General features: G+C 38.3%; 1 protein-coding gene across 2 annotated transcripts in view; it reads left to right on the plus strand.

Moving 5' to 3' along the window:
* Positions 1 to 27,741, plus strand: part of LRRK2 (leucine rich repeat kinase 2) — a 132,336-nt gene that overhangs the window by 86,174 nt on the left and 18,421 nt on the right. For both annotated transcript variants that reach the window (XM_059402899.1, XM_059402900.1), the window contains exons 38-42: positions 1,190 to 1,336; positions 5,637 to 5,737; positions 8,881 to 9,071; positions 14,804 to 14,964; positions 26,866 to 27,036. In XM_059402899.1, coding sequence (XP_059258882.1) covers positions 1,190 to 1,336; positions 5,637 to 5,737; positions 8,881 to 9,071; positions 14,804 to 14,964; positions 26,866 to 27,036 — 771 coding nt within the window. The remainder of the gene's footprint in view (positions 1 to 1,189; positions 1,337 to 5,636; positions 5,738 to 8,880; positions 9,072 to 14,803; positions 14,965 to 26,865; positions 27,037 to 27,741) is intronic.

Consider the following 27,741-nt stretch of genomic DNA (forward strand, 5'->3'; position numbering starts at 1 on the left):
CTTACTGAGCAATTTATCATCTGTGAATAGGAATACTAAAACCTACCTCATAGAATTGTTATGAGGATTAAAATAGAAGTTGCATGCTTCCAGAATTTGGCTATTATAAATATTGCTGCAGTAAACATAGGGGTGCATATATCTTTTTGAATTAGTGTTTTCATTTTCATTGGGTAAATACTCAGTAGTGGAATAACAGAATCACATGGTGTTTCTATTTTTAATTTTTCAAAGAAATTCCACACTGTTTTCCACAGTGGCTGCACCAGTTTGCATTCCCACCAACAGCAGCACATGAGGATTCTTTTCATTTCACATTCCTGCCAACATTTTTATTTTTTGGTTTTGATTGTAGTCATTCTGACAGGTGTAAAGTGATACCTCATTGTGGTTTTGATTTACATTTCCCTGATGACTAGCGATGTTGAGCAACCCAAATGTCCACTGATAGATGAATATTACTTGGTCATAAAAAAGAAGGAGATCTTGCCATTTGTTACAACATGGACGGAACTAGGGAGTATAATGTTAAGTGCAATGAGTCAGACAAACAAAGACAAATACCATATGATTTCACTCTTTGTGGGACTTAAAAAGACAGAACAAACAAAGGAAGAAGAAGAAAAAAAAAAAAGGAGGCACAAAAAACCCAGACTCAAATACAGAGAACAAACTGGTAATTACCAGAAGGGGAGGTGGGTTGGGAGATGTGTGAAATAAGTGCAGGGGAGTAAGAGTACACGTATCATGATGAGCTCTGAGAAACGTAGTGAAGTGTTGAATCATTATATTGTATACCTGAAACTAATATAACACTGTATGTTAATTATACTTGCATAAAAAAATGGGCTAATACATAGAAAAACTTAGCAACTTGTTAACCATGTGATAAGTGCCCTCACGAATGTGGTTTAAGTACAGAATAGATTATTTCCTAGACAGATGTCAGTCCTAGGCAGTTCTGAATTCTAGTTTCTAATGACTGAACCTAGGAATAAGTTTTTAACATTCTAAGTAGATAGCTATTAATCAAACCTTTAAAACTTTCTTAGGTTTTCTAGAGAAAAATAAGATTGGTAAGAAAACCTAAAAGAGTGATTAGAAATTGTAGTAAATGTGATTATTTTTGTACAAACTTATGTACTTCCTTAAAAGTTTATTCTTAAAAAGTGTTTTATGTACTTCTCAGGAGACCTTCTAGTAAATCCAGATCAACCAAGGCTCACCATTCCAATATCTCAAATTGCTCCTGACTTAATTTTGGCTGACCTGCCTAGGAATATTATGTTGAATAATGATGAATTGGAATTTGAACAAGCTCCTGAGTTTCTCTTAGGTAACTATATTTGTTGGTTTAAGAATAAAAATTAGGATATAATTTTTCCTTATAACCTAGAAAATATTCAACTATATTGTCATAGTTTGTAGTGTCTTCGTATATTCGTTATAATGGTTTTTTTCCAGAATGATCTATTTAAAAGTAATGACAAGGAATTTGCTTTGCACACATTCCTTTTTTCTTAAATTTTTTATTTTTATTAACATATAATGTATTATTAGCCCCAGGGGTACAGGTCTCTGAATCGCCAGCTTTACACACTTTACAGCACTCACCATAGAGGTTTTTACACATTCTTAGGGATGAGGTTCGAGATAAGGATGGGGCTGCTGTGGAAGCACACGTTTGTGAAACACATCCTTACATTGGCCTTAAGTGCTGGAAATGAGGGAGGCAGTTAAGGAGATTTTCAGTTGTTGTAATGTCATCATTTTTCAGTCTTGAAAAGACAGAATAAGTAAAGGAAGAACACCTTGATGTAGTCATAAGAGCAGTTTTGTTCCTCAGGATAACAAGCGTGAATTCTCATAAAAATATTCATAAAAAGCAGTTTGGGATGAAAAATTGAGAAGCATTATTACATCAGTGATATACTCAGGTTCTAAGCCTTCTTGAAAGCCACTGGGAGCCATGAAGAGCATGGGGTTGAGTTAATGTAAAGTATTTGAAGACAGCTCTGGATTTACTTTGTGGAATATTCATTGTTATATCTATATACATTTAATTTTAATTAAATTTCCACAGAAAGAATGCCTAAAATATATCTGTCAGTATATTAAAATCATTAATAAAGAATATCAAATTTTGGGACATGACATGTAAAGGTAAAGAAACTGCCTTGTACCTTTATTCTTCATATCAGCTGAGAAATTTAGAATGAATTTGAATGCTTTGGGTTAACACAAAATACTGAAATGTCAATGCCAAATCCTAGATCTTAACCAATACCCAACTTGACTTGTGATTCCCAAGGGTATAGGAAAGCACCAGGCACACTGTAGTTTTTCTCTGAAGGGGTCTCAAGCTATCAGACAAAGCTCCCCCAAATATCTCTTATTAGTGCATACAATGTGTTTCATATGAATGGATATTTTTTTGAACAATTTTTGAACAATGTAGAAATGTTTACAAAATTCATTTTTGAAGCACTGTGGGTTTCTTTTTCAGTTTTATTGATATAATTGAGATACAGCACTGTAAGTTTAAGGTATACAGGAAATGATTTGACTCTACATTTATCATGAAATGATTACCACAATGAATGTAGTTAAAATTGATTATCCCATATAGATATAAAAGAAAAAAATTTATTGGTGTTGAGTTCTTACAGGATTAAGTTTCTTAACAACTTTCAATATATATTACATAGCAGAGTTAACTATAGTCATCATGCTGTATATTCCACCCCTGGGGCTTATTTCTCTTATAACTGGAAGTTTTTACCTTTGACCACCTCTGTGTTCTGTATTCCATTCATTACAGAGAGGAAAGTTTTTATATAAGTACTCCCATTCTCTAGTCTTATGTCCTATAAATCCATACATTCCATGTTCATTTACAATTTAGATCAGGGTTTCTGAAACTCTGCACTATTGCTGTCTCAGACTGATTGATTCTTTGTTATGGGAGCTGTCCCTCATTCTATGATGTTTAGAAGCAGCCTTGGCCTTTGCCCACTAGATGTCAGTGGTAGATCCTCACACCACCCCCATCCCCAGGTAAGACAGTCAACATGTCTCCAGACATTGCAAAAGGTAGAGGGTAGGGATAAGGGAGCAACAGCATCCTAGCTGAGAATCAGTGATCTAAACAAATGAGATATATCCTTCTAAAAACATTTTATAAACAGACTTCCCTGTGTTTTTATGCTGAGGTAATGTGGTAGAGGTCATTCATTGCCATTTTCATTATAGGGCAGGAGTAAATTTCAGGCCTTCAGTTAACACTTTCTTCTAAGATGGCAGTTACTATATGAACTTTTTGATAGATTTGCAAATATTAATAGACTTGTTTTATGAAAAAATTTTAAGTGCGCAGTTACAGGGTTTTGTGTGTCTGAGGAGTTGTGAGATATGTTTCCTTTTCAGGGGACTATTTTTCCAGAGAGCCATAATAGAAAGGTACTTCAGTGGTGTGGTCTGATGGGGTTAGGAAGGTTTCCTTGCCTTCAAGTTTTTTTTCACACTTCATTGTCACAAATGTGCAATAACGGTCCTTAACCTTATTTTTAGTGTTAGCCATCTGAGGGAAATGACTGTCCATGATCCATTTTCATATGGCAGTGATTCGAAATAGGGAAGGGCTTAAAAAAATTAGAAATCTCTACTACTCTCACCTGAAATTTTTATATCTCTTTAGAATATATTTCTTCTCTCTGCTTATTTAATTTTTCTTTGTTGTTGATAGTTGTCCAGGTTGAGGGGAACCAGAATAACTGTCTATCTGTCTTACTCTTTCTTTCCTTTCCCCTTCCATGAGTTTTCTTTCTCTTTTCCCTCTCCTGTTTGCCCAGTCTTGCTTTGATTCAAATATTTAACTGATCCGATAGCTTTCTTTTCTTTCCAAAACTCTCAGTATCATCAGTATTGAGTAATGGTTTTAGAAGTTGGATATTTATTGAGTACTGGAAGGAAGGGGTGGGAAGATACCAAGACTGAAAATACACAGATGATATTTTCCGAGATCAGATGAGATCGGGCACGTTCAGGGTGGTATGGCCGTAGACCACAGATGATATTTTAACATGTCTACTGTATAGTAGAAATATGACATATACTCAAATGAATACTTTTTATTTTTATTTTAAATGTACATTGTTTCTGAGCATAAAATACTATATGCTTACAAGTACTTATCATAGAGATGAAAATACACAATACAAAAACAATAATATTAAAAACCACAAAATATCTAAGCTTCCCACAGTTGCATAATTTCACCACTTAGAAATAACCGTTCTCAACATTGTTCCATTTCTCTGTAGATTTTTCTGAGTCATTCACTTATGTCAGTTAAGTGCTTGTATTTCAAAGCACTAAATGAGAACCATAAATACGATACAAATAAGGATATACTGTGTGTCAGTGAAGAGTAATAGTCCATGGAGTTGATCATGGTCGATTTCTCAGACTTTGGTATCTCGATATGTATTGTGCTTTACAGACTTGATAAACTCCACAGAGGGTGAGATGATAGAGCTGCAGAGCTCTTTAAGCAACTGCCTAACAATGGTATGGAAGCCTGAAGATACAAAGCATGTTCAGGAAATTTTGGCTATTCCAGTTTTCTAGAACAGTTGTTCTCAACTCTGGTTGTTCATTACTGTCAACTGGTGAATTAAAAGAAAAAATACTAATGATCATTAACTCCTGTGATTAATTAGGTCAGAATCTTTGAGGGTGGACTGAGACATTGGTATTTTTAGAAAGTTGCTCAGATGTCCTGTGCAGTCCAAACCGAGACAACCACTTGGTTAGAGCCCAGAGAATGAACAGTAGGACAGGAAGAGAAACACAAGAATTTGGAACTGCAATATGGATTTGTCTCTGACTTGAAATCTCATTTCATAGACAGCATAGAATAATTTGTTTTTGAACAAGAGAGTGACATAATAAAAGTGTAATTATAGGGAGATTGATTCTGTAGGAGAGGTAGACTGCATCAGAGGGAATGAACTCAGAAGGCCTCCACAGTCTAGACAGAAAGCACCAAGGGGCATCCAATGGGTGTGGTGAGAATGGAAATGGAAAGGAGGCATGGGGCAAAGAACTAAGACGATTTTTTCAGTTTGGGCTCTAGAATGACCATGAAAAGAGGTTTTAAAATTTTGTTTGTTGTTATTGTTTTAGTGAGCTATATGAGGTAGAATAAAAACTGGTCTTGAGACCAGATGAGGGTGGCTTCTGATGGAGCATGGTTGAGATTTGGAGGGGGTACGCCAGTGAGCTGCAGTGCAAAGTTGTAAATAAAGGACAGAGTTCAGAAGGTGGCTTGTGGCTCTAGATGGGGCTGTGAAACACTCAACCTATCAGAAGCGATGAAGTTAGGGAGTCGGTGAGGTAGTTGAGTGGGGGGAATGTAGACCGAGATGGGAAGGCTGGAACAAAATCTTTAGGTGTGTCATAGTTCACGGAGTAGAAGGAGGAAGAGTGGGCATCAGAGGAGACTTGATTCAACAGAACAGGTGGGTCAGATTTCTGTTCATGTACACAACATATGTAATTAGAACCAATATAATTCATCTGGCTTTTCTAGTTAAACAGATTAACTGAAGTACTTTGTACTTTTTTTTCAAAAGGTGATGGCAGTTTTGGATCTGTTTATCGGGCAGCCTATGAAGGGGAAGAAGTGGCTGTGAAGATTTTCAATAAACATACATCACTGAGACTGTTAAGACAAGTAAGAAATCCAATAATATTATTACATGAGATGTTGGTAATCTCCTGAAACTCTGGTTTTGCATGTGTTTGTGAAAATCCAAAACGACCGCATTTCTCCCTAGCTTACCTGAGTTTAGTTACGAAATCTTTGTCTTTACCTCATGGAGTTAAAAAAAAGTTTGTTTTGTTTCTCCTGTTGGAAAAATGAAGAAAAGACAGTATTCTGAGAATTCTTGTCTCAGGCATCATTGTTACACCCCAAGTACAGAAGAGAAGAGGGTACTTCTTTTGAGGTCTTGTATTTCAGAGGAACCTAAATCCTGTACACAGTGACTCATTTAAAAATTTCTCTTGGTTTTACTTAAATCACATATTCTTCATGTTCAGGAAGGTGCTGTGTACTGATTGGCTTAGGCCTGTGTTAATCAATCTGTATGGTAATGCAGATAGTAATACTTAGAATAGTCCCAGCTTTTCCAGGGGTTGGGGTTTGGGTTAGTTCTCCCCAAAATTCATGGTCTGCTTGGGTGAGGGTTGGATAATTCAGCAAAAATCAAGGTACCGTGGGGCACCTGGGTGGCTCAGATGGTTGGGCATCTGCCTTCAGTTCGGGTCATGATCTCCAGGTCTTGGGATTGAGTCCTGTATAGGACTCCCAGCTCAGTGGGGAGTCTGCTTCTCCCTCTCCCTCTACTGCTCCCTCTGCTCATGCTCTCTATTTTTATCTCTCTGTCTCAAATAAATACATAAAATCTTTAAAAAAATCAAGAAACCCTTAGGAAGAAGGAAAAGTGAGTGGATATTGAAAGCAAAGCCAACAATGGTGACTCTATTACCCTCTCTGATATTGAGTACTCATGGGGATTTATTCTATTTTCTGACAGTAGGAATGAGAGAGTGAGTCGGAGTGAGAGTAAAGGTAAAATCCAATTTGAATTCTGTAATCTTATGCCAGAACTCAACTGTATTTTTAATCTGGTCATTCTTATTTTTTAAAAAAATTGAGAAGTAATTTGTGCCTAAGTCTGAAATGAAATAAGAATAGTTACAATATATTATTTGCTCTGGATGATGAAAATAATTTCATGTCTGTGTAAAATATCCTGGAGTAATTTTATTAGTGGTATCAAAAGTTACACCATGGCTCTAGAAATAAGTTAATAAACATTTTATAAATAGAATCAAGTCTGTGAAGAAAATCTGGACACAGTCTCTTTCAATCTTTAGGCAATTGGTTGTATAAATTGATTTTTCAGCCTTAGTCATTACTCTTTACTATGTGTTTCAACTTTTATGCAGTGTACTCAGGGAACCCTGTTGAAAATCAGAACACTAAGAATGTATACAGGACTGAGTAGGGTATAGGCAGCTCAGTGACCCAAGGAAATGATAGGAGAAATAGTAACAGTAGAGTGTGTGGTAGGCTTGTTCTTTTTTATTTTTTTTAAGATTTTGTTTATGTATTTGAGATAGAGAGAGAGAGAGAGGAGGAAAATACAAGTGAAGGGAGGGACAGAGGGAGAGAGAGAAGCAGACTCCTCGCTGAGCACGGAGCCTGGTGTGGGGCTCCATCCCAGGTCAGAGCCCCAGGGTCATGACGTAAGTCGAAGGCAGACACCTAACCGACTGAGGTATCCAGGCACCTGTGCTTGTTTTTAAAAAAAAAAAAAAAGAAAGAAAGAAAAAGAAAGTACTTTAGTCCTTCAGTATCTGGTGCTGCATTTCGAGGGTCATTCTACTAGTAGTCATGAACTGGGGCAGATCTAGGAGAGTCAGCTGCTCCTTTCTCTTTGAAATCAGTGAGTGATTTTTGAGGATGGAAAATTTGAATTAGGCTTCTTTCTGCCTGGGCCTCTGAAAGAAAACAGACCGAACTTGACTGCTTCTCATCAGTTTCAACCAACTGAGCTGATCAGGCAGAGGAAAGAGAGATTGTTATCCACTAAGGAAATATGATTGCAGTCTGGAGCTTTTGTTCTTGGAAAATCCCCGCTCAGGGTATTCAGCCTTTCTTCTTCAGCTTGCAGAATTCTCCACACTGTCGTTTCCTGGCAAAGGCAGTTTGCACCGATACTCCCCGTCTTTGAAGCTGTTGTTAAGAAGCAGAGCTTCTGCAGAAATCATAGTTTAAAACATGAATCAACTTACTATCCCATGAACTATAAATTTCAGCTAAATTAGGGTTTCAGGGTAAAGTGAAATATAGAGTACTGTATGTGTGGAATTCACAGACCACAGTATCCTAAAGGGGATTGTGAAGTCTCACAGGATGTGGGCTAGGAAAGGGATTACGTCGAAATGGAGACCTCTCTGTTCAAGGTTAAATGGGATCTCTCACTCCTCGGGGAGAGATTGTTGCAGCGGGGGATTGCTTCAGTGAGGGTGGCTCCAGGCAGACCACTCTGAGGAAGGAAGAGTACGTGGGTGAAGGTCAGAATGATGAGAAGCCTTCGGCCGTGTGGAGGATGAAGGGGTTTCAGAGCAGAGAGATTGGCATGGGCAAAGGCCTTGCGGCTGGAATGGAGGAGCTGGGCACGTGCGGCAAGCTGTATGGACACTGGTGTGGTGCAGAATGATGCAGGAAGCGTAGAGGACAGAGGGTTTGAGAGATGGGCTAGGGGCAGGTCAGATCTGGCCATGAAGGTGGTGTAAGTACAGGGGGTTTTAATCCAAAAGTAATAGGAAGTTATTAGAGGGTTCTCAGGAGGAGTGATAACCGTTTGCCCGTGTGGGCTTGGACACTCTCAGTAAACTTGTCAAGTCAGGAAAGCACTAATGATAGGCAGGTTGTACCTCACATGCTAGGGGCAGTGGAGGAGCACTGGCTGCTCCGAGTCCTGGGCTGAGGGCGACTCTTTGATAACTGGGATTCATTAGATAAGACTGACAGGACCTGGTAGTGTGGACTGTCCGTGCATTAAATCTTCTGAAAAACAGAGCCAAAGGAAAGAGAGAACTTCACATATTCATTCAATATACATTTAAAAAAAAAAAAAAGACTTTTATTCCTGAATATGTGGAAAATCCAAAAAAACCCCAAAAGAAGTGGAACCCTTGCTGTCTATCCAGTTTCCCAGAGAAAAACCACGCTCAAAGTGTCGAGACACTTAAGGAAGGAGACACGGGGGCTGTAGTATGGGTAAATGTTTTTCCCTTTCGCAGGAGCTGGTGGTCCTTTGCCACCTGCACCATCCCAGCTTAATATCTTTGCTGGCGGCTGGGATTCGCCCTCGCATGTTGGTGATGGAGTTGGCCTCCAAGGGTTCGCTGGACCGCTTGCTTCAGCAGGACAAAGGAAGTCTTACCAGAACCCTGCAGCACAGGATTGCGCTACACGTGGCTGATGGCCTGAGGTAATTAATTCGGTCATGTGGTTTTCTACTCTGTGTGTGACAAGAGTGAGCCCGAACTTACTCTCGTGCTTGGAGAGCAGCACTTTCCAGTAACATTATGCCCCAGTAACATTTCGCAAACAACTTGAGGGAAAGACTACCATTTCCCTGACCATATTTTGTAATTTCATAAAATAAGAGTAGGAGGGCCATGCAGAACCTCCTAGTAGTGAAAGAAGAGTTGGGACCCAGGAGTCCTGCGCTGGAGCTCATGATGTTAACCCAGTGGTGGTCTACTTCCCCTTAAAAAAAAATGTAGGTGAAGTTTCAAAGTGTCAGGGAAAGTGTCAGTTCCCATGGATAATTCTCAGACAAGATTGGTGTGTTATTTCTGAAGGGACTGGAGTGATTTGACTGTTGGAGGCACACCCAAGCCTGCTGCCAGCTGGCACCAGAGGGCACAAGAGGTGGGAAGGCCATGGTCTTTGGACACAGAGGGACTGGGAGAAATCACTGCTCCACACACTTAGTAATGATGGTTTTACACCTCTGAAACTCTTTTTGTTAGAGTCTATAAACTGTGACCAGTACTTAATATGTCCTATTTCAAGGACTTCTGTGATAATGGACATTATCCCAGATTCAAGTCTGGATTTCCTCCTCCTCCACTGGCCCCATGTCCCGTCACGCACATATTTCACCTTGGAGTCGTCCTTCGTCCCTTCCTTCCTCCCACATCCTGCACCTAATCCTTCAGCAAATACCTTCAGCTCTGCCATCAAAACCTATCTTAAGGCAGCTACTTCACATAGTCTCTCTCCCTACCCAGGGCGTCTGAGCCACTGTCATGGCTCCTTGCTTAACCGGTCCTCTTCGCTTTCATCTCTTCCCCACACTCTTCACACTCTTCGCAGGGTGGCCATGGTGGCGGGATCGAGTGTTTATCGCCTTATCTGCTGTCTCACTCTCTCAGCACTGTGCTCAGCCACTTGCTCCTCTGAGGTTTCTCAAATATACCCGGGGTTTTATATCAGCTCCTCTCTTGACCAGGAGTGTCTGAGCCCCAGATATCTTCTTGGCTCACTTCTCATTTCTTGCAGGTTTCCTTTCAGAGAGGATGCCCCTGCCTCCCTTACGCCTCTCTGGCATCTATAGCACTTATCACTACCTGGTATTCTTTATGTTTTCATTTAAAACATTTCATTGTCTCTCTTTGCCATTAGAATCGAAGGGCCATGACAGGGACTTGCCAACTTGTTCACTTTCCGATCTGTAGCACATGGGACAGTCGGCGCTCAGTAGATATCTGTTGGCGGTAGAGAGAGTAGGGAGAGAGGGAGGAAGGACGGCGGTACCTGGTCCATGTAGCCACACAGTGGATGCAAATTTCTTTCCCTTCCTTCCCTTCTGAAATACTGCTTCGATTCCTCTCAGGCTGTCTCCAGAAATGTAAAGGGAATGGATGGTGAGGAAAATAAATAAACACTACTCATAAACAAATAAAACCAAACCAAGAAGGTATAACTTGATAGTTATAGAGAGTAGATCCAGGAACTACTGAAGAACATAGAGATTATTAATGAGACATTATTGCGGAGGGTTGGTTGGATTTGGCTGGGTATATCTGCTTTTGAACACCAGGGGGAACCGTGTATTAAATTAATCTAGATAACATGCAGCAATGTCTCATCTGTTTCGGAGATGGGTCAACTGCTTTCCTTAATTTAATGAAATCCAGATCCTAATTTTCCACTGGTTCTTCTGGATAATTCCCAAAATGTTTATTTGGAAGATGAAGACTTTCTCATTTTCATTCTGTTGGAAAGACCCCATCTCTAAGATAACTTGCTCTGGTTCTCTGAGACCTTACTTTACCTTTTAAAATTTTTTATTTATTTTTTAAATTTCTTTTCAGTGTTCTAGAATTCATTGTTTATATACCACACCCAGTGCTCCATGCAATACATGTCTTCCGTAATGCCCACCACTTGAAATAACAAATGCAGTAGTTTCCAATGGAGTAAATTAAACCTCAGCATTCTTTCCTTTAATTTCCTGATTTCTTCACAGCATAATGTCAGGGCAGCTTTCAGGATCTTGGGCCACAAGAAGCCAATAGATTTCAGCTTTCAGTCTTCTACCAGCACTAAGTATATATTTTTTAAAAAGTCCACATGAGGGGTTGTCTCCTCAAATATATTTCAGCATAAAACTATAACTGCAGAGGTAGAAGGAGACAATGAAATCACATGATGGAGCTACTTAGAGGCATATATAAGAACTTTTTTCACATTACATATTCTTTTACAGTATTGCCTACAATAATTAGGTTTCTTTTCTAATTCAGTCCTCTCCCTTGGGCTTTTAGTCATAATTCTCAATTACCTGATGTGGCCACCTGTGTTTCCCATAAGGTTCTATGTTTTGTTATTTACAAAATTGAGTTTCGTTTCTCTGCAGCTCTCTTCTACCGTGGATCTCCTCTTTTCCTTGTATCTCCCGCTTGCTGATGAAGATCCCTGTAGTGCCATCAAGGTTATCCCTCTCCTTCCATTTGGCCACCAGGTCTTTGACTATTTCATGTTCTCTTTTTCATCAATTTATTTATATGCTACTGTTGCTGCCTTGATCCAGTACCTCTAGGGAATTATCAGAATATTTCTCCGAAAATGAAAATCTAATTATGCTTGTAATTCCCTGGTAGTTCCAAGTTATCTGTGAAATACATCCAGACTCCTTGGAGTAGCATCAAAACTCTGTGTATGCCTCTTGCCTTTCTCTCCATCCCCCTGCCTTTCCACTGCCCTCACTCGCCATTCTCATCATGCTGAAGGTCTTGACTTCTCATTGGCATCCATGTCTGTCTTGGCATTTGTCATTCTTCTCTTTCTCCAGATTTGTCTGCCTACAGAATTCATTTTCCAGTAGAATTTATTTCAAATTAAGTTTAACATCCACCGTCTCCACGATCAAGTTCAGCAGCACCATCAGTAGATGGCCTCTCTAGCACATGTTCCTTGAGTTGGCTCTGTGAAAGATGGTGGTAGGGGCTGAAGAAGGAAGGGCAGAGATTACATATATATATTAACTTATCAAGGTTGAAAACTTCCAGTCTAGTGGCAGAGTCTGCTTTGCTATCTCTACATCTGTTTTTCTCCCTTTGATCTCCCTAGCATTTGAGACTCACCACAGTTCTGTAACCTTGTTTGAGTACTTGTCTCTCCTTCTACAGTGTGATTCCTCAAAAGCAGAGATTTCATGATGGTTTTATATCCCCTAGGGACTGACCCTCTTAGATGCCCAATACATATTTTTTAAATGAATGAATGCATCTTATTTTTAGAATAATTTGACTTAGGGTGAGATAAAGTTTACTTTTAATCATAAAGAAAGGGGTTTCCTAGCAACACTGATGAAAATCACAATTAAAGAATGACTAACAGAATTTAGATCAGTTTATTTTAATAAAATATTTGGCAATGCTCATTGTCACATAATGCATAAATTATTGGTTTATTATTTTCAGTAAGGCAAGATCTGTACTTGTTAATATATCAAAAGCTATTTTGCTAGTCTATTAGAAGCTATTAAAACTGCACTTTTTAAGATTAAATTCTATTATTGAACATTTTAACTAACCCAGTTAATCTTTCCTTCCCACTGACATTATTTCAAATTAAGTTTAACTATTTTTTTAACCTTTGAGAAGTATTGTGAGAGAGTCTATATTCTATAAATATTCTGAAAGAGGCATGCATTAAGAAGGATTTGGATGCTGTTCAATTATGCATGACTTGGCTTTAACTTTTTTCTTCTTAATCTCCCAGCTTTTCTCCTCTGCAAGGCAAGGGTAGCTAATGGCCTTTCAGTAAGCCCTTGGTAAATTTTTCTTTCTAGTCCATTACTTATTGTTAAGGTCAACTTCATTAGTACATTTATCTTATTTTTCAGCCAAAAATATGTAGAGCAGAATGAGTAGGCCTAACGTTAAATGTCCTGACTACATCCTGGAAGAGAAAGGAAGTTCTGCTTCAGCTGATGCAATTAAGTGATACCTACACTGTAGGCCGTCATGCGGTGGAAGGTTCAGAGTGCTGCTGCCACTCTGCACCTGATCCCTCTAACAGTGATGGGTATTAGGTAATGGAGTAAATATTTAGGGATACGATGTGAACCCAAACCAAAAGCCACAAAAACAAAGGATTTAAATTTACCTCATTAAGTTCTGTAAAAAATTGTCCTTTCAAGATAGCTCATAATTTACCTGTGAGATCACGGGGAGAGTTATAGCAAATTTGGTATCATGGAGCAGGGAAGACAGAGCGGTAGGGGCAGAATCTGATTTTCTGAATAGTAAGGAAAGTGGGTAATGGAGTGACTTTAGTTGTTGGAGCACAGTGGTAGCTCTCTGGCTGTGTTCCCAAAATGGAGAAGACCTGGTTAAGATTGAAATGTTATTTTACTTTTTAATCTTTGCCTTCAATGTCCCACTCTACTGCTTATGTTTGATTGGATCAGTCTCTAAAGGGAGTGACTTGAACATCATCCAAGATCATCTTTCCCAAGACCTTGTTTTACTTGTTCCAACTTTCAGTCCAAAATGTTTTTTGTTAACCTTGATTCATAATGGAATTGGGTTTAAAGTAAATTACATCTTCAAACAGAGTACAGTATTGATAGTTGGATAGGTTTTTTGTGTTGATTTGTTATTATTGAAAAAGGTGAAAATATTTTCCCCAAATTTAGGAAACATTTCAGTCAGAGAAAAATAAATATCAGAAGAGAAATGGAATAGAGAGAATTTTATTTTATTTTATTTTTTATTTTTTATTTTTTTAAAGATTTTATTTATTTATTTGACAGAGAGAAATCACAAGTAGATGGAGAGGCAGGCAGAGAGAGAGAGGGAAGCAGGCCCCTGCTGAGCAGAGAGCCCGATGTGGGACTCGATCCCAGGACCCTGAGATCATGACCTGAGCCGAAGGCAGCGGCTTAACCCACTGAGCCACCCAGGCGCCCTAGAGAGAATTTTAAAAGCTAAGATAAACTTCTCTATGGTTCTGTGAACATCAAGACTATTAAATGGAGTTATATCAAAATAAGATCAACTCTTATTTAACATATTTACATTTTATGCTAATTGAAATAGTTAATGATCTTTGAGAGAATTCAGAATTCCTTTTATGTAATTCTTAGGTATACAAAAGAAAAGTCACCAAAAGCTGATACTTTGCTTGAACTGGTTTTGCCTTAAAGTTTAAATCACTCAGTTATCAACATTGACCTTTTTTGTTGGTGTTAGTTTATTGGTCAGGTTTTTTTTTTTTTTTTAAGATTTTATTTATTTATTTATTTATTTGGCAGAATGAGAGAGAGGGTGAGCATGAGAGGAGAGAGGGTCAGGGGAAAAAGCAGACTCCTTACTGAGTAAGGATCTTGATGTGGGACTTGATCCTGGGACTCCAGGATCATGACCGGAGCTGAAGGCAGTTGCTTAACCAACTGAGCCACCCAGGCACCCAGGTGGTTGGTTTTAAAAGCACAATCTTGGGGTGCGCAGGTTGCTCAGGTAGGTCAGTTTAGCATTTGCCTTTGGTTCAGGTCATGATCCCAGGACCCTGGCATGATATCATAGAAGGAAATGAAAACATATAAGGCTCTGCATAATGGACATAGACATTTAAAGAAATCATGACATAAGTTGTAATAATATAAACACATTTTAATGACACTACCTGTACGTTTTCTGGCAGATACCTCCACTCGGCCATGATTATATACCGTGACTTAAAGCCCCACAACGTGCTGCTCTTCACCCTCTATCCCAATGCTGGCATCATTGCGAAGATTGCAGACTATGGAATTGCTCAGTACTGCTGTAGGATGGGGATAAAGACGTCGGAGGGCACACCAGGTATGTGAGAAGGTTGGCTTGGTAATTCCTTCTTCAGGATGGACAACCAGGGACTTCCATTGTAAGTTCAGGAGAATCAAGAGAACACTGTGTCCTATCATGTTTGAACAGATAGTGCTTGTGTGAATATCATGACTACTACGTTGTGATTTTATTTTATTTATTTATTTTTTTAAAGATTTTATTTATTTATTTGACAGAGAGAGAGTGAGGGAACACAAGGAGGGGTAGTGGGAGCAGGAGAAGCAGGTGCCTCGCTGAGCAGGCAGCCCAATGTGGGGCTCTGTCCCAGGACCCTGGATCACGATCGGGGCTGAAGGCAGACACCTAATGACTAAGCTACATGGCACCCCTATTTTGTGATTTTAATCACTGTAGTCTGTAGGGAAACAACAACAACAAAAGATTTACTGATGTAGTTTTCCAGGGGTGGGAAAAGAACAAATAAAAAATAGAGACTATTCAATGACAAATTATATTTTTTAAAGTTGAATTTTTAAAATATTTAGTTGTTCTGGAGGTGGTGAGAAGGAACAGTAGAAGTTTTACACTAGGTATTGTTTACACTTACCTACAAATGAGGCAAACCAAATGCAGGTTCACAAACCCTTTTTTATAACTTTGAAATCCAAAGACTTTTTTTTGTTTAAGATTTTATTTATTTATTTATTTGACAGAGAATGAGAGAGAGAGAGAGCAAGAGAGAGAGAGTGTGCACAACCAGGGGGAGCTGCAGGCAGTGAGAGAAGCAGGCTCCCTGCTGAGCAAGGAGCCTGATGTGGGACTCAATCCCAGGACTCTAGGATCATGACCTGAGCTGAAGGCAGATGCTTAACCTACTGAGCCACCTAGGCATCCCTTTTTTTTTTTTTTTTTTTAAGAACTGATTTGGTGGCAAAATCTGACCTGAACTAACTTGATGCTTATTATGATCTTTCTTTCTCAAACTCCATGTGAATATGTGTATGTTTCATGGCAGCAATACAGCACATTTGGGTACAGGGTGTTTGTTGGCCCCAATCCTACTGAGAGTTTCTGTAATTATATTATTGCTTCATTATTAACTTTCTTAAATATGAAAAACTATAAATTCCTAAATACTTCTGGCTCCGAGAGTTTCAGGTAGAGATGTGGAGCCAGAGTTTTCCATTGTACTGTTCTTGATACAGGCATACTTTCTTCCTACTGATTTGTGCAGAAGTTAAAACCTTTAAGCACTGCACTTCAGTTTTCTTTCTTCAAAATTTCTAAGTCACTAATACTTCAATACTTAATAGTACAGATTCTTTGTTTGGCCCTATATAGCAAGAAGAGTCATGGTTGCTATGTGAATGAAACGTTCCCATTCTGGATACCATTATATTTATGGTCTCCAGAAATCACAGACACTGTTTTCTTACCTTCGAGTCTAATGTTCCTTTTTAGGGTCATCCGCAACCCCTATTTGTCATGCCTATTCTAATAATCCTACTACTTCTACTGTTAACTGACTTTCTGCCAATAGTAATCTACTTCCTGTGTACTTGTGTTTGTGTGGTCTTATGTTTAGACATGTTCTTTCACGTTACTGTCTACTCTATAGGATCCTCCCTTTCTCAACTCCTAGTCTCCTGCTAGTCTCAAGTTCATCAGAATCTTAGGTTCTGATTAGTGAGAAAAAGTCATAGGACAAGGGCAGGTATATATAGAAAATTGGGCAATTGACTTATGTTTAGAGGAACATCTCCATATTCAGAGAAATCTTATATAGTTTGTTATTCATAAATAAAGTTACATCGTTTTGATGACTGGTGCTCAATTAAAACACTTGCTTAAAACAAGACAGTGGAGGATATCTGGGAAGGCAAAAATCCGAGTTTGTTCTCTAACCATCCCCTTCAGCCTCCTACCCTACTTATGAACTTGAATAAGCAGATGGTCCCAGATTGCAATGTGTGGTTTTATTTTTGTGCCAGATACTTATCCTTTCTTTTGTCTTTCATAGCGATATGCTGGAAGTAGTGTGTGCCCTCTCCGAAACCTTTCAAAGTACATGTTTTGGCTGCAAGTCTCTCTGGGTTGTGTAATAGCAATAACATGATTATCTCTTGGGCACCAGCTGTGTATCAGGCTCAGTGCCAGGTATATTAGACACATTACGGTATCTCAGCCTCTTGCCAAGGCTGAAAGTTAGCTTTTACTTTCTCATCTGTAAAATGAGTAAGCTGAGGGTCAGCAAGATTCTGTACTTGGAGGAGGCCATCCAGTAAGTGATCAAGAAAAGAGCTCAATCTAAATGAAAAATGAATCCACAGGCTATTTGGCTTTATATCCTAAATCTCTCTCCTAGATTACATGTAACTCTAACATGTACTTAAAGAGGCTTAAATATTCAATCTTAGTTACTGAAAAATCAAAATAAACAAAGCAAAATGATGCGACCGTGAACTGCAGACATTGTCAAGTATAGGTTTGGAAGAAGAATCTTAGAATGGAATCCCACAGGCTGCCTGCACTCCCACCTAGAAAGTGTGGGCACAGGGTAGGGGTCTTCTCTTGGGAGATCTGTTCCGGACTCTTGAGTGATACTGAAGGTGGGCCAGACCACTCAGCTGAGGCCTCCAGCCCCGACCTAGGCACAGTGTTGGTCAGCAGAAATCCTACTGGTGAGGCTTTGTCCACCTCCTAGGACAGTGGATCTGTCTGGTCTCAGGGGACTATGTTCTGGGCCACCTCTCTCAGGTGGCTAGGCTAGCGAGCAGCCAGCTCAGTTCAACTCTGAGTTCATGGCCCTTCCTTTTAAGTATCTGACTTCCTGGTTTTGGTCAAAACCTGCCTAGAGTTCAATATCCAGTTGATTTTTCATGCCAAATCAGATACTCGTTACTGATCCTTTTAATCTGCTTGATCATTGTGCGGTAACATACACAATGAAGAAAGATCATGACAGAGAAACCCAAAGCCTTGATCTTTTCTGTTCTGTCTCTTTTCCCCCAGGCCGCTTAATACATTATAGGCATTTTTTTCTCACTATATCCCGGAACTTTTCTTTATCATTACTGTATTCATTATTGCTAAAGAACTTCTGATTGTCTCAGCCCTAAACTCAGCCTCAAATTTTAAATAACAGTTAACTTTCAGCACTGCTAACCACCAACACCAAACTTCTCCTTCTCCAAATCAGTTACATTTGAGAAGAAAATCATCCCCTTTCATACGATTTCAGTCCTCTCCTGTCTTTTCCTTTTAAGGGATCTCTCTTTTTTTTTTAAATTTTTATTTATTTATTTGACAGAGAGATCACAAGTAGGCAGAGAGGCAGACAAAGAGAGAGGGGCTCGATCCCAGGACTCTGAGATCGTGATCTGAGCTGAAGGCAGCAGCTTAACCTACTGAGCCACCCAAGCACCCCTAAGGGATCTCTTAATATTAGAATCTTTCACTTGGAAACTTCTAGAGAAACAAAAGACCATGCATTTGTTAAACTTGTGTGTCTGTGTCTGTGTGTGTGTTTTATAGTAGACCTCACTGTGGTGCATTCACTCTGTCGTGTGCATCTGAGAGTAGGTTCGTTACTGTTTTCTGAGAGAAGATGGGAATGGGAGCAGACCTTTTGTGGCATAGACAGGGTGCTGCCTTGTGCTTACACTTTTGTGTGGGTTGATTATCTCATTTAATCCTTATGGTGGTCTGACATAGGTCTTATTACTATTCCTGGTTTACAGATAAGGAAATTAAAGCTTAGGGCCAATTAGATGTGCCTATAGGGTCATGCAAGATGCAAATCTAACCTTCAGGGGAGCAGAGCCCCTGCCAAGTAGCATCAAAGGTGGAATGCAAGTTAGAAACAACAGCAGCTATTGGCAAGGACTGGTGCAGTGTCTGTTTCCATTTCTAAAGGTAAATATGGGATAGATTCTTTCAACTGTAAATAACTTGGAGAGCTTCAACTTTAACTCAGTCAAATGGATATATTTATATTATATCCTGTTGAGAAATGACAGTCAATTCTGGGTCCTGTGACAGTTGCACTGTTGACTGAGGTGGGTGCTGAATGATGGCTTCAACCCTGCCAACATCCATAGAAATACAGTTGTTTTTGATTAGGTTAAAAATATTACTCTGTGGTAATACAGTATAATCTGAGAGAGATTATGAAACATGCTCTACCAATATTTGTCTGAAAGTAAAAAAGGAAAGAAAATACATGTTTCTGTGTACTATATGATGTGTAGTCAGACCTAACATAAATTTCTCATTTATTTATTTATTTATTTATTTGAAAGAGAGGGACAAGAGAGAGCATGAGTGGGGGGAGGGGCAGAGGGCCAAGCCCAAGACTCTGAGATCATGACCTGAGCCACAGGCAGATGCTTAACTGACTAGGCAACCCAGGTGCCCCTAAATTTCTCATATTTTTATATGTGGATCTTTTCCTTATTTACTCATTGCATTTGTTAAAATGCAGGCTCATCTGAGAGATTATTTCTAAAATTAGTTTTTAGACAATGAATCATATCTTCCCAATTATTTTGACATTGTAATTGTTATGATAATTCTCCAAGGGAAAATTATGTTAATTTCTTTATTCATTTATTCATGCCTTTGGCAATAATTTATTGCATGTTTGCCAAATATCAGACTGGTGCTACTACTTATTAGTGGCATGGTGTTCATCAGGATTTACCTTCTGGGGCTCAGTGTTCACTTCTGTAAATTGTGATGAGAAATAATAATGCCTACCCCATGGGGTTGTTTTAAGGGTGAAATGAAATCATCCACATAAATAGCATAGAACAGGTCTTTGCATACTGCTGTTGCTCCAACCATGTTAGCAATTGCTCTCATGATGGATGGGGAATGTGCATGAATAAATGTAAATTTTGCCCTCCAGAAAGCACATATCCTGCCAAGAGAAATAGGACTATAAACAAATAATCATAAAGCATTTTGTCAGTTTCAGTAGGTGGTCTAGTTCAAGGTATAGTGATAAGAGCACAAAGGATCAAGTAATTAACTGAGTTGTAAGTTGCCAGGACTTCCCTACGTACAGGAGATGATTCTGGAAGTATATCTTAAAGGATAATCTGGAAGTTTGAGAAAACAAAAAAATAAAAGAGCCAGAGTAGACATTCCAGGCCAATGGTAGTAAGGTATAATAGGACTTGTCTTGTTCAAATAACTGCAAGAAATTCTTACGGTCTAGGTGATAGATGGAGGATGGAGGGTTATTGGGTAAGTGTCTTTCAATTCTGCCTGTGTATTAGATAGCATGTAGCTCTTTAAAAATGTATCTAGTGGGGGGTATATAATTTATAATTCTATTTTAGCAGGCATGGAGTGGAATCCTCAATCTCTCAATCTCATGAGTAAGAAGCTCCTGGGGAACTTTCAAATATATGAGTCTTGGGACCTCACCCCCAGGGATTCTGATTTTACTTCTAGTTAAGTCTGGGATGGAGCCCAGACATCGATGTTATTTAAATCTCTCCAGGTAATTCCAGTGTGCATTCAAGATCAGGAGTCACTGGTGTAGAATAAGAGCCAAGAACATCTTCGGTGTTTGAAGCACAGATATTTCTGATACACAGCCCAGAATCACACTTCTCTAGCTCATGAAGAGCTTTTTAAATCATGCCAAATAATAGAATCTTTCAGTGATGGGGAGTCATTGAAAAATATTCTTAATTGCTAGCCAATATTTCCCATCTCTACATCATGGAACTAGTGTCCTTGCCTGCATGAATAGAGGGGCAGCTCAAATTTTGGTACTGTATCACAGTGGAGGCAAGTGCTACTTATAGAAAAACTTTGAATAAGACGATAAGTATTTACTCGAGATCTTAAAAGTATTAGCCTGTAATAGAATCAAAAAGTTAATAGAGTGAGTAAATGTGAATCTTGCTCAGTGGTGCACATTCTAGGCATCACAGTGGAGTCTGGAGATACAAAGACAGATAAGACTTGGTGAACTTTTTGACTGACTGGAATCTGTGAAACATAGGCTGTGAAGTCAGATGGTCTAGTTTTTTTTTTTTTTTTAAAGGTTTTATTTATTTATTTGACAGACAGAGATCACAAGTAGGCAGAGAGGCAGGCAGAGAGAGGGGGGGAAGCAGGCTCCCTGCTGAGCAGAGAGCCCGATGCAGGGCTCGGTCCCAGGACCCTGAGACCATGACCCGAGCTGAAGGCAAAGGCTTAACCCACTGAGCCACTCAGGCGCCCCAGATGGTCTAGTTTTGAATTCTCGGTGTACCGTTCACTAGCTGGGGCCAGAGAAATTATCTACCTTCTTTTCTTGGTTCAACAATAGTACCTAAAAACAGTATCTTTTTCAGGGATTGTTGTGGAAGCTATTGAGAGATTCGTATAAAGAATTGGACACAATGCCTGGCACATTCTAGCTGCCTTTGCTTTCCTGAACTTTGTGCTCTGTCTACTTACAGGGCATCAGGCTGTCTTTATTTCCCTTCCTGCGCTGTGGGCTGGAAGCTCTCAGAGGACTCGCGTTGTAGGCTTGCTCTCTCTCAGGGATCACTGTTCTGTGCCTAGTGTCCAGTGTTTTATATATTTTGCCTGGTATTTCATTTTTTTTTTTTTTTTTATGTAGGATGGTAACTCTAGTCCCTGTTACTCATCTTAGCTAGAGGAAGAAGTGACATATGTTAAAAGATTTATTTGAACAGCCTAATGGAACAAACATACACTTGGGATTTCAGTTAGCACTGGACATTTCTAATCTTTGAGGGCCATTGATGCTAAACAGGTATCCCCTCAGTGTGACAATAGGGTCCATGAACACAATAGGTCATTCATAATATTAGATCATAGATCGTGTGGCAATATTGCCCCTTCATAAAGATGTAAGAGATGTTCCTATTTCTAACCTTTCCCAATGGCAGGTAATATGAAAAGCATTCATTTTCTTTTTTTTTCCTTTTCTTTTTTTAATTTTTTAAAGATTTTTATTTATTTATTTGACACAGAGAGAGAGATCACAAATAGGCAGAGAGGCAGGCGGTGGGGGGCGGGTAAGCAGGCTTCCTGCTGAACAGAGAGCCTGACGTGGGACTCGATCCCAGGACCCTGAGACCATGACTGGAGCGGAAGACAGAGGCTTTAACCCACTGAGCCACCCAGGCGCCCCTGAAAAGTGTTCATTTTCATCACAAATGAAATTCCCATGGTGAAGACATTGAATAGCTTGAAAGTTTATTCTTTTTACTACTGTGGTGACAAGTTTAGTTAAATGTAAGGTGAAAATTTTGGAAGAACTTGCAGTTCCAGGAAAGTCCCCTGTGACGAAGTACATGCAGAAGAGCTTTTAGGATCTTCTCATGGTTTAGACTGACAGGTAAACATCATGTTGGCAGCTTAGGTCTTAACACCCCAAGTCCCCCTCCCCCCAATCCTTTTGGTCTTTTTGAGGTGAAGGTCTCCATGATGATGCAACTCAGGCTCATGATTTTAGTTCACTTTACAGTAAGATTTGATTTGCAAAACAGAAGGGCATGAGGTAAAACAGCAAATCCTATTACGCAGGTCAAAATATGTGTTTCTAATAAAAACTAGCAGCAGTAAATCTTAACAGTCTGGTAATACAGAGATATATCTAGATCTATATTTGGAAGTGCTTAAGTTTTTTATAGATGTATTATAAATTCTGCTTTAGTTTTCTTTTTTCTAATTAATATTTCATGCAGTCTTTCTATGTCAAACATCAGTTTTAGCAGTTACATAGTATTTTATTGCTAGTATGTACACTAATTTACTTAACCACATCTTGATGTATATTTAAATTTTTTCTGACTTTTTGATGTATTGACAGTGGTTTAATTAACATAATTGTAAATTAAAATTGTCATTTATAAAACTGATGTTTTAAACATTAAATTCTTAGTCATGGTATTGCTGGGAGTGCATATTTTGAATTTTGAAACACTAATTGCCTCTTAAAAGGCTTGTCAATTAAAATTCCCTCCATATTCAAATTAGAGCACCCACTTCCCATTCTGGACTTGTTGTTCTTTTTACTCTTCACAAAATTAATAGTCAAAAAGTGAGAACTTAATGTTTTTATTTTCCAAGTGTTTATTTGCTTATTTTTTATTTGAGGCTAAGCAATCTTTAATATATAGGACATATATTTTTCCTTTCATGTTATGTACGTTTTTGTGTCTTTATTCATTTGTCCATTGTTCTTACTCATTTGTAAAGCTGATTTTAGTTCATGTTGACTCTTACATATTCAAATATTTTCCTGCCATATATTCAAATATTTTCCAGTGTAGGGTTTGTTCTTCAACCTTGTTGATGGCATTTTGCTGTTGTAGAGTTTGAATCTTTTAGGTAAACAACTTGTTTCCTTAACTTTTTGGAGTCTGATTTTCCTGACATGTTTCATCAGCGCTGCTCCAAGGACAAGAATGATGGGGGTGATCTGCCCCACTGGTGAACTGCCAGTGCCAGCAGTTGCTTATTATTTTTAAATTCTCCAGAGACAGTGTGCCTTGCCCAGCTCTCAGCCTTCAGCTCTTACCACCCACCTTCAGAGAATGATTGGGAAGGCCTTTTGCATTGCAGTATTAGGGGATGAAATAGTTATGAATACGTCTTTAGTACCTTCACGCGTTTATATTTACGTTCAAACTTTTGGCTTATCAAAAGCTTATTAGGTGGATGGAGTGGTGCAGCTACTCCTCTCTTTCTTAGACAACTCACACCATTATCATTTATTAAAAGTCTGTCTTCTGTTCTCTCAGTATTTTTTAAAATTCATGGTTTTCAAATGGATTCTCTATCTTTTTTAGATAAACAAATTACAACAATAGAGTATGCATTTTTGTGTTTAAAGGCATGGATTGGGGACAAATGTCTCATGTTACTCTGCATGCTTTGTTGATTAAATGTCATTTTATTGCGATCTGTGACAACATAGTTGATGCAGACCAGCCCATTTGATGGATTACAGGCAGATCATCATTTAGCGTTTACTATTTGGGGGAGTTATTTCCTAAAGGCATCTACTGCTCCATAGATTAGAAGAAATTGTTAGTGTTCAAGAAATTAGAAAATCATTAGAAATTCATTGGATGAATTTCAAAAGCACTTTGAAGTGCCTTATATTGTGGTTGAGATACCTCCAGAATATATAAATAAGGATTATGTTCCCCCGCTGGGGATTGTGTCAATGAAGATACTTATTTTGAAAGGGAGAAGATAAGAAGGTTAAAATCATTTCCATGTTGAAGTAAATACTTCTTTCCATGGCCTCACAATTTTCTTTCTTAGTGTCCCTCGACTCACTGAGAAAAAATTCTAACCTTCTGCGTAGCTCTAACATCTGTGGATTGATGCCTAGAGGGATAAAAACTGTTGTAAAAGGATATGTGCCTTGGATGAAAATTTAGACTATGTGACCCTCGGTTTTTCTGCTCTAAGTTCCCACAATTACAAATCCTGGTGTTTCTAAGAGTAAATTTAGCAAGGGAAAAAAATAGACTGAAAGGTTTAATCATCTCTGAATAGTAACTTGTTCTAATAGATACCCCCAAAATGTGCTGGATGAATAATAAATTGCATGAGATTGATAGTAACCTCCAAAATCCCTCTTAAATTCTAGAAGGGTAGTCATAAAAATTGTCGATGAACTAGCTAATGTATGAGTAGCTCATTATTTGTAAGTACTCTTGACTTGACCTTTCATTATCTTTGTGGCCTTAGGAAAACACACAACATTTTTGGAAAGATTATGTTATTCATACAATGGAAAGTCCTCATCTGCCCATCTGGGTTATTTTTTGGCATAGCAAATGAACTTCTTAAGAAAGTATCTATAAAACCTATAACAATTGAATTAGGAGCTGTTGTTATATGTTTATATAACAGTTATTAGGGATCTGTTTAAGAGCTGTCCTAATTACTAACACAGTTCTTGAGCTTAGAGTGTGAGTGTGATATTATGGCTTTGTAGGAAAATGTTCTTTTTCTAAGAAAACGGCTATTATATATTTCTGTATATAGCGGCAGGCAGATAATGGGAAAATGGTGAGTGTGTGTGTTTGTAGAAAGAGTATGAACAAATGTGACAACATGTTAACTGGAGAATATTAACAGTACAATAGGGACTGTCATGCTCAAATCTGACCTTCCATCTTTCTGATTCTTCACGTCCTTCCAGCCTGGTGAAGGACTGCTGCACTTCGTCTTCTGATTGTAAGCTCGGTCAAACAGAACACTTTCCAAATTCAGCCATTGACATCTTGAAGGCTATGAACTCATACTTTGTTTATTTACCTGGCTATTTTTTTAAAAAAATTATTTATTTATTTATTGATTTGACAGACAGAGATCACAAGTAGGCAGAGAGGCAGGCAGAGAGAGAGGAGGAAGCAGGCTCCCCGCTGAGCAGAGAGCCCGATGCAGGGCTCCATGCCAGGATCCTGGGATCATGGCCTGAGCTGAAGGCAGAGGCTTTAACCCACTGAGCCACGGAGGTGCACCCCCGGCTATGTTTTTAAATGATGACAATCATATATGTTCATTATAGAAAATTTCTAAGTATAAAAAATTAAAATAAATAATAATAAATAAAAACTACCCATAATTTTAGCACATGGAAATAAGCATTATTACATTTAGATGTATTTCTTGGAAAAATTTTTATTTTTAAAATGTTTAAGTCTCTAGGAAAGTTGAATGAATAGCACTGTATACACCCATGTGCCCTTCATGTAGATTATTAACTCTTTGCCACACTGTCCTTTCTTTGGCTTTCTTTGTGTAAGAACTTGAGACTTTGAAATTAAATCACAAACATTATGTTGCTATGCCTAAACAAACAGACAAATATTTCCTTAGAATAAGGATGTTGGGGGGCGCCCTGTGGCTCAATGGGTTAAGCTGTGGTCAAAGTGGGTTAAGCTCCGGTCATGCTCCTGGGGTACTGGGACTGAGTCCTGCATCAGGCTCCCTGCTGAGCAGGGAGCTGCTCCCTCTCCCTCTGCTTCTCTCTCTCTCTCTTTCTTCCTCTCTCTCTCTCTTTGTCAAATAATTAAAAAAAAGAATAAGAATGTTTGTTTTCATAATCACAATACGATTATCATAGCTAAAAAAATTAACTCAGTTGATTTGTTTTACAACATTTGATAACTTTCTGTCCTTGCAGAATTATATCCTACATTTTCTTTTTGTTTACATTATAGCATGTCATCTTAAAAATGATTTTTAAGTTAATGTGTAGTGCACATCATTTAACCAATTTCCTCTGATAGATTTCATTAGATTGCTGATATTTTTACTCTTATGAATCATGTTGAAATTACTCTTTTTTTTGTGAAGAATTTAAAAGTGATTTATATCTATTGTGAGATGAAAAGTTTGATTTCCCTTTAAAAGAATTTTAGTCATGAACCAACACCTGAGGTGTTGTTTTACATTAGTTGTGGTTTTATTTTCATTTTTCCATTTGGGTAGAAGGAATGGAGTCACAAGTTCTGAAAATAATGAAGGCATTAAACTTCAGTCACGTTAAAGTGACTTGGAGTAAAGTCTAGAAATAGTGCCCTCCTGGCCTCTCCTTTGTTTGAAATACTTCCCTGGGAATGGTGTTTTTAGGAATGAGGAAAATGATGTAGGGTTCTTTTTTCCCCCCTGATTAAGCTTAATTGCTTTAAATATGAAACATTACTTAATAATTATTGAACGTTTATCCTTACTATTTTTCAAGAGCGATTTTGGGGTGAAATGTCAGCACAAGGCTGTTAATTGCCTTGATCTACGTATCTCCTTACAGAAAGGACATGGCTTGATTTAGAACTCATCTCCTTGACTCTTCATCAACATCTCTACCTAAGAATATGCCTCCTTGGGCATATGAGCCCGGTGTTAGGCATATTTATTAATACATCTGCTTACTTTCAGGGTTTCGTGCACCTGAAGTTGCTAGAGGAAATGTTATTTATAACCAACAAGCTGATGTTTATTCATTTGGTTTACTACTCTATGACATTTTGACAACTGGAGGTAGAATAGCAGAGGGTTTGAAGTTTCCAAATGAGTTTGATGAACTGGCAATACAAGGAAAATTACCTGGTAAGTTTTATCTACAATAAAGATTATTTTTTTATAACAGCAGCTTTATTTCCAAGTTATTTAATTGTAGTTGTATATTTAATTCACTTCACAACTGATGAGTTTTTGTTTAGTGCATGAATATTCTTAAATCCTGTGACACATTAATGGAAATCATATGAGAAAGATAGCAGTTTTGGGCTTAAAAAAAATCCCAAATTAAAATTGATGTATTTGATATTATACTTAGAAGAATATTCAGAAATAACATTGCTCTTAGAGCTCCATGCTTAGTGACTTCTATGCTCCTGAAGAGTAACTATGTGCTCATTAGCCTGGAGTATGTTCATTTTCTTGGAGGGAGATGATTTATATGCAGGACTAGAAGCTTGAATTATGTATAGCAATTATTTTTAGTAATAAATATTAATAAGAATTAGCAAATGATTGTTTAATGAAATCAGATCTCATATTGGTTGTCTCATGCTTTTAGAAAATTCTAGGACATTGTCATTCATCCTTGAACTGTTACTTCAGTTCCCCCTACAAAGTACTCTTTTAAATTTTTTCTCATATTTTCTGCTTTCACTTTCACTTAAATATTTATTTATGAGTATATGCTATGTGCCAAGTACAGGGGATATAGTTTCACCTACCTCCTTCGGAGGGACCTTTAAAAGATTCCTGGCAAAAGGAAATTTATTATTATTTGGATAAACTTTCAAC

The sequence above is a fragment of the Mustela nigripes genome, chromosome 6 (assembly GCF_022355385.1).
Source record: "Mustela nigripes isolate SB6536 chromosome 6, MUSNIG.SB6536, whole genome shotgun sequence".
In the NCBI taxonomy this organism is placed as follows: Eukaryota; Metazoa; Chordata; class Mammalia; order Carnivora; family Mustelidae; genus Mustela; species Mustela nigripes.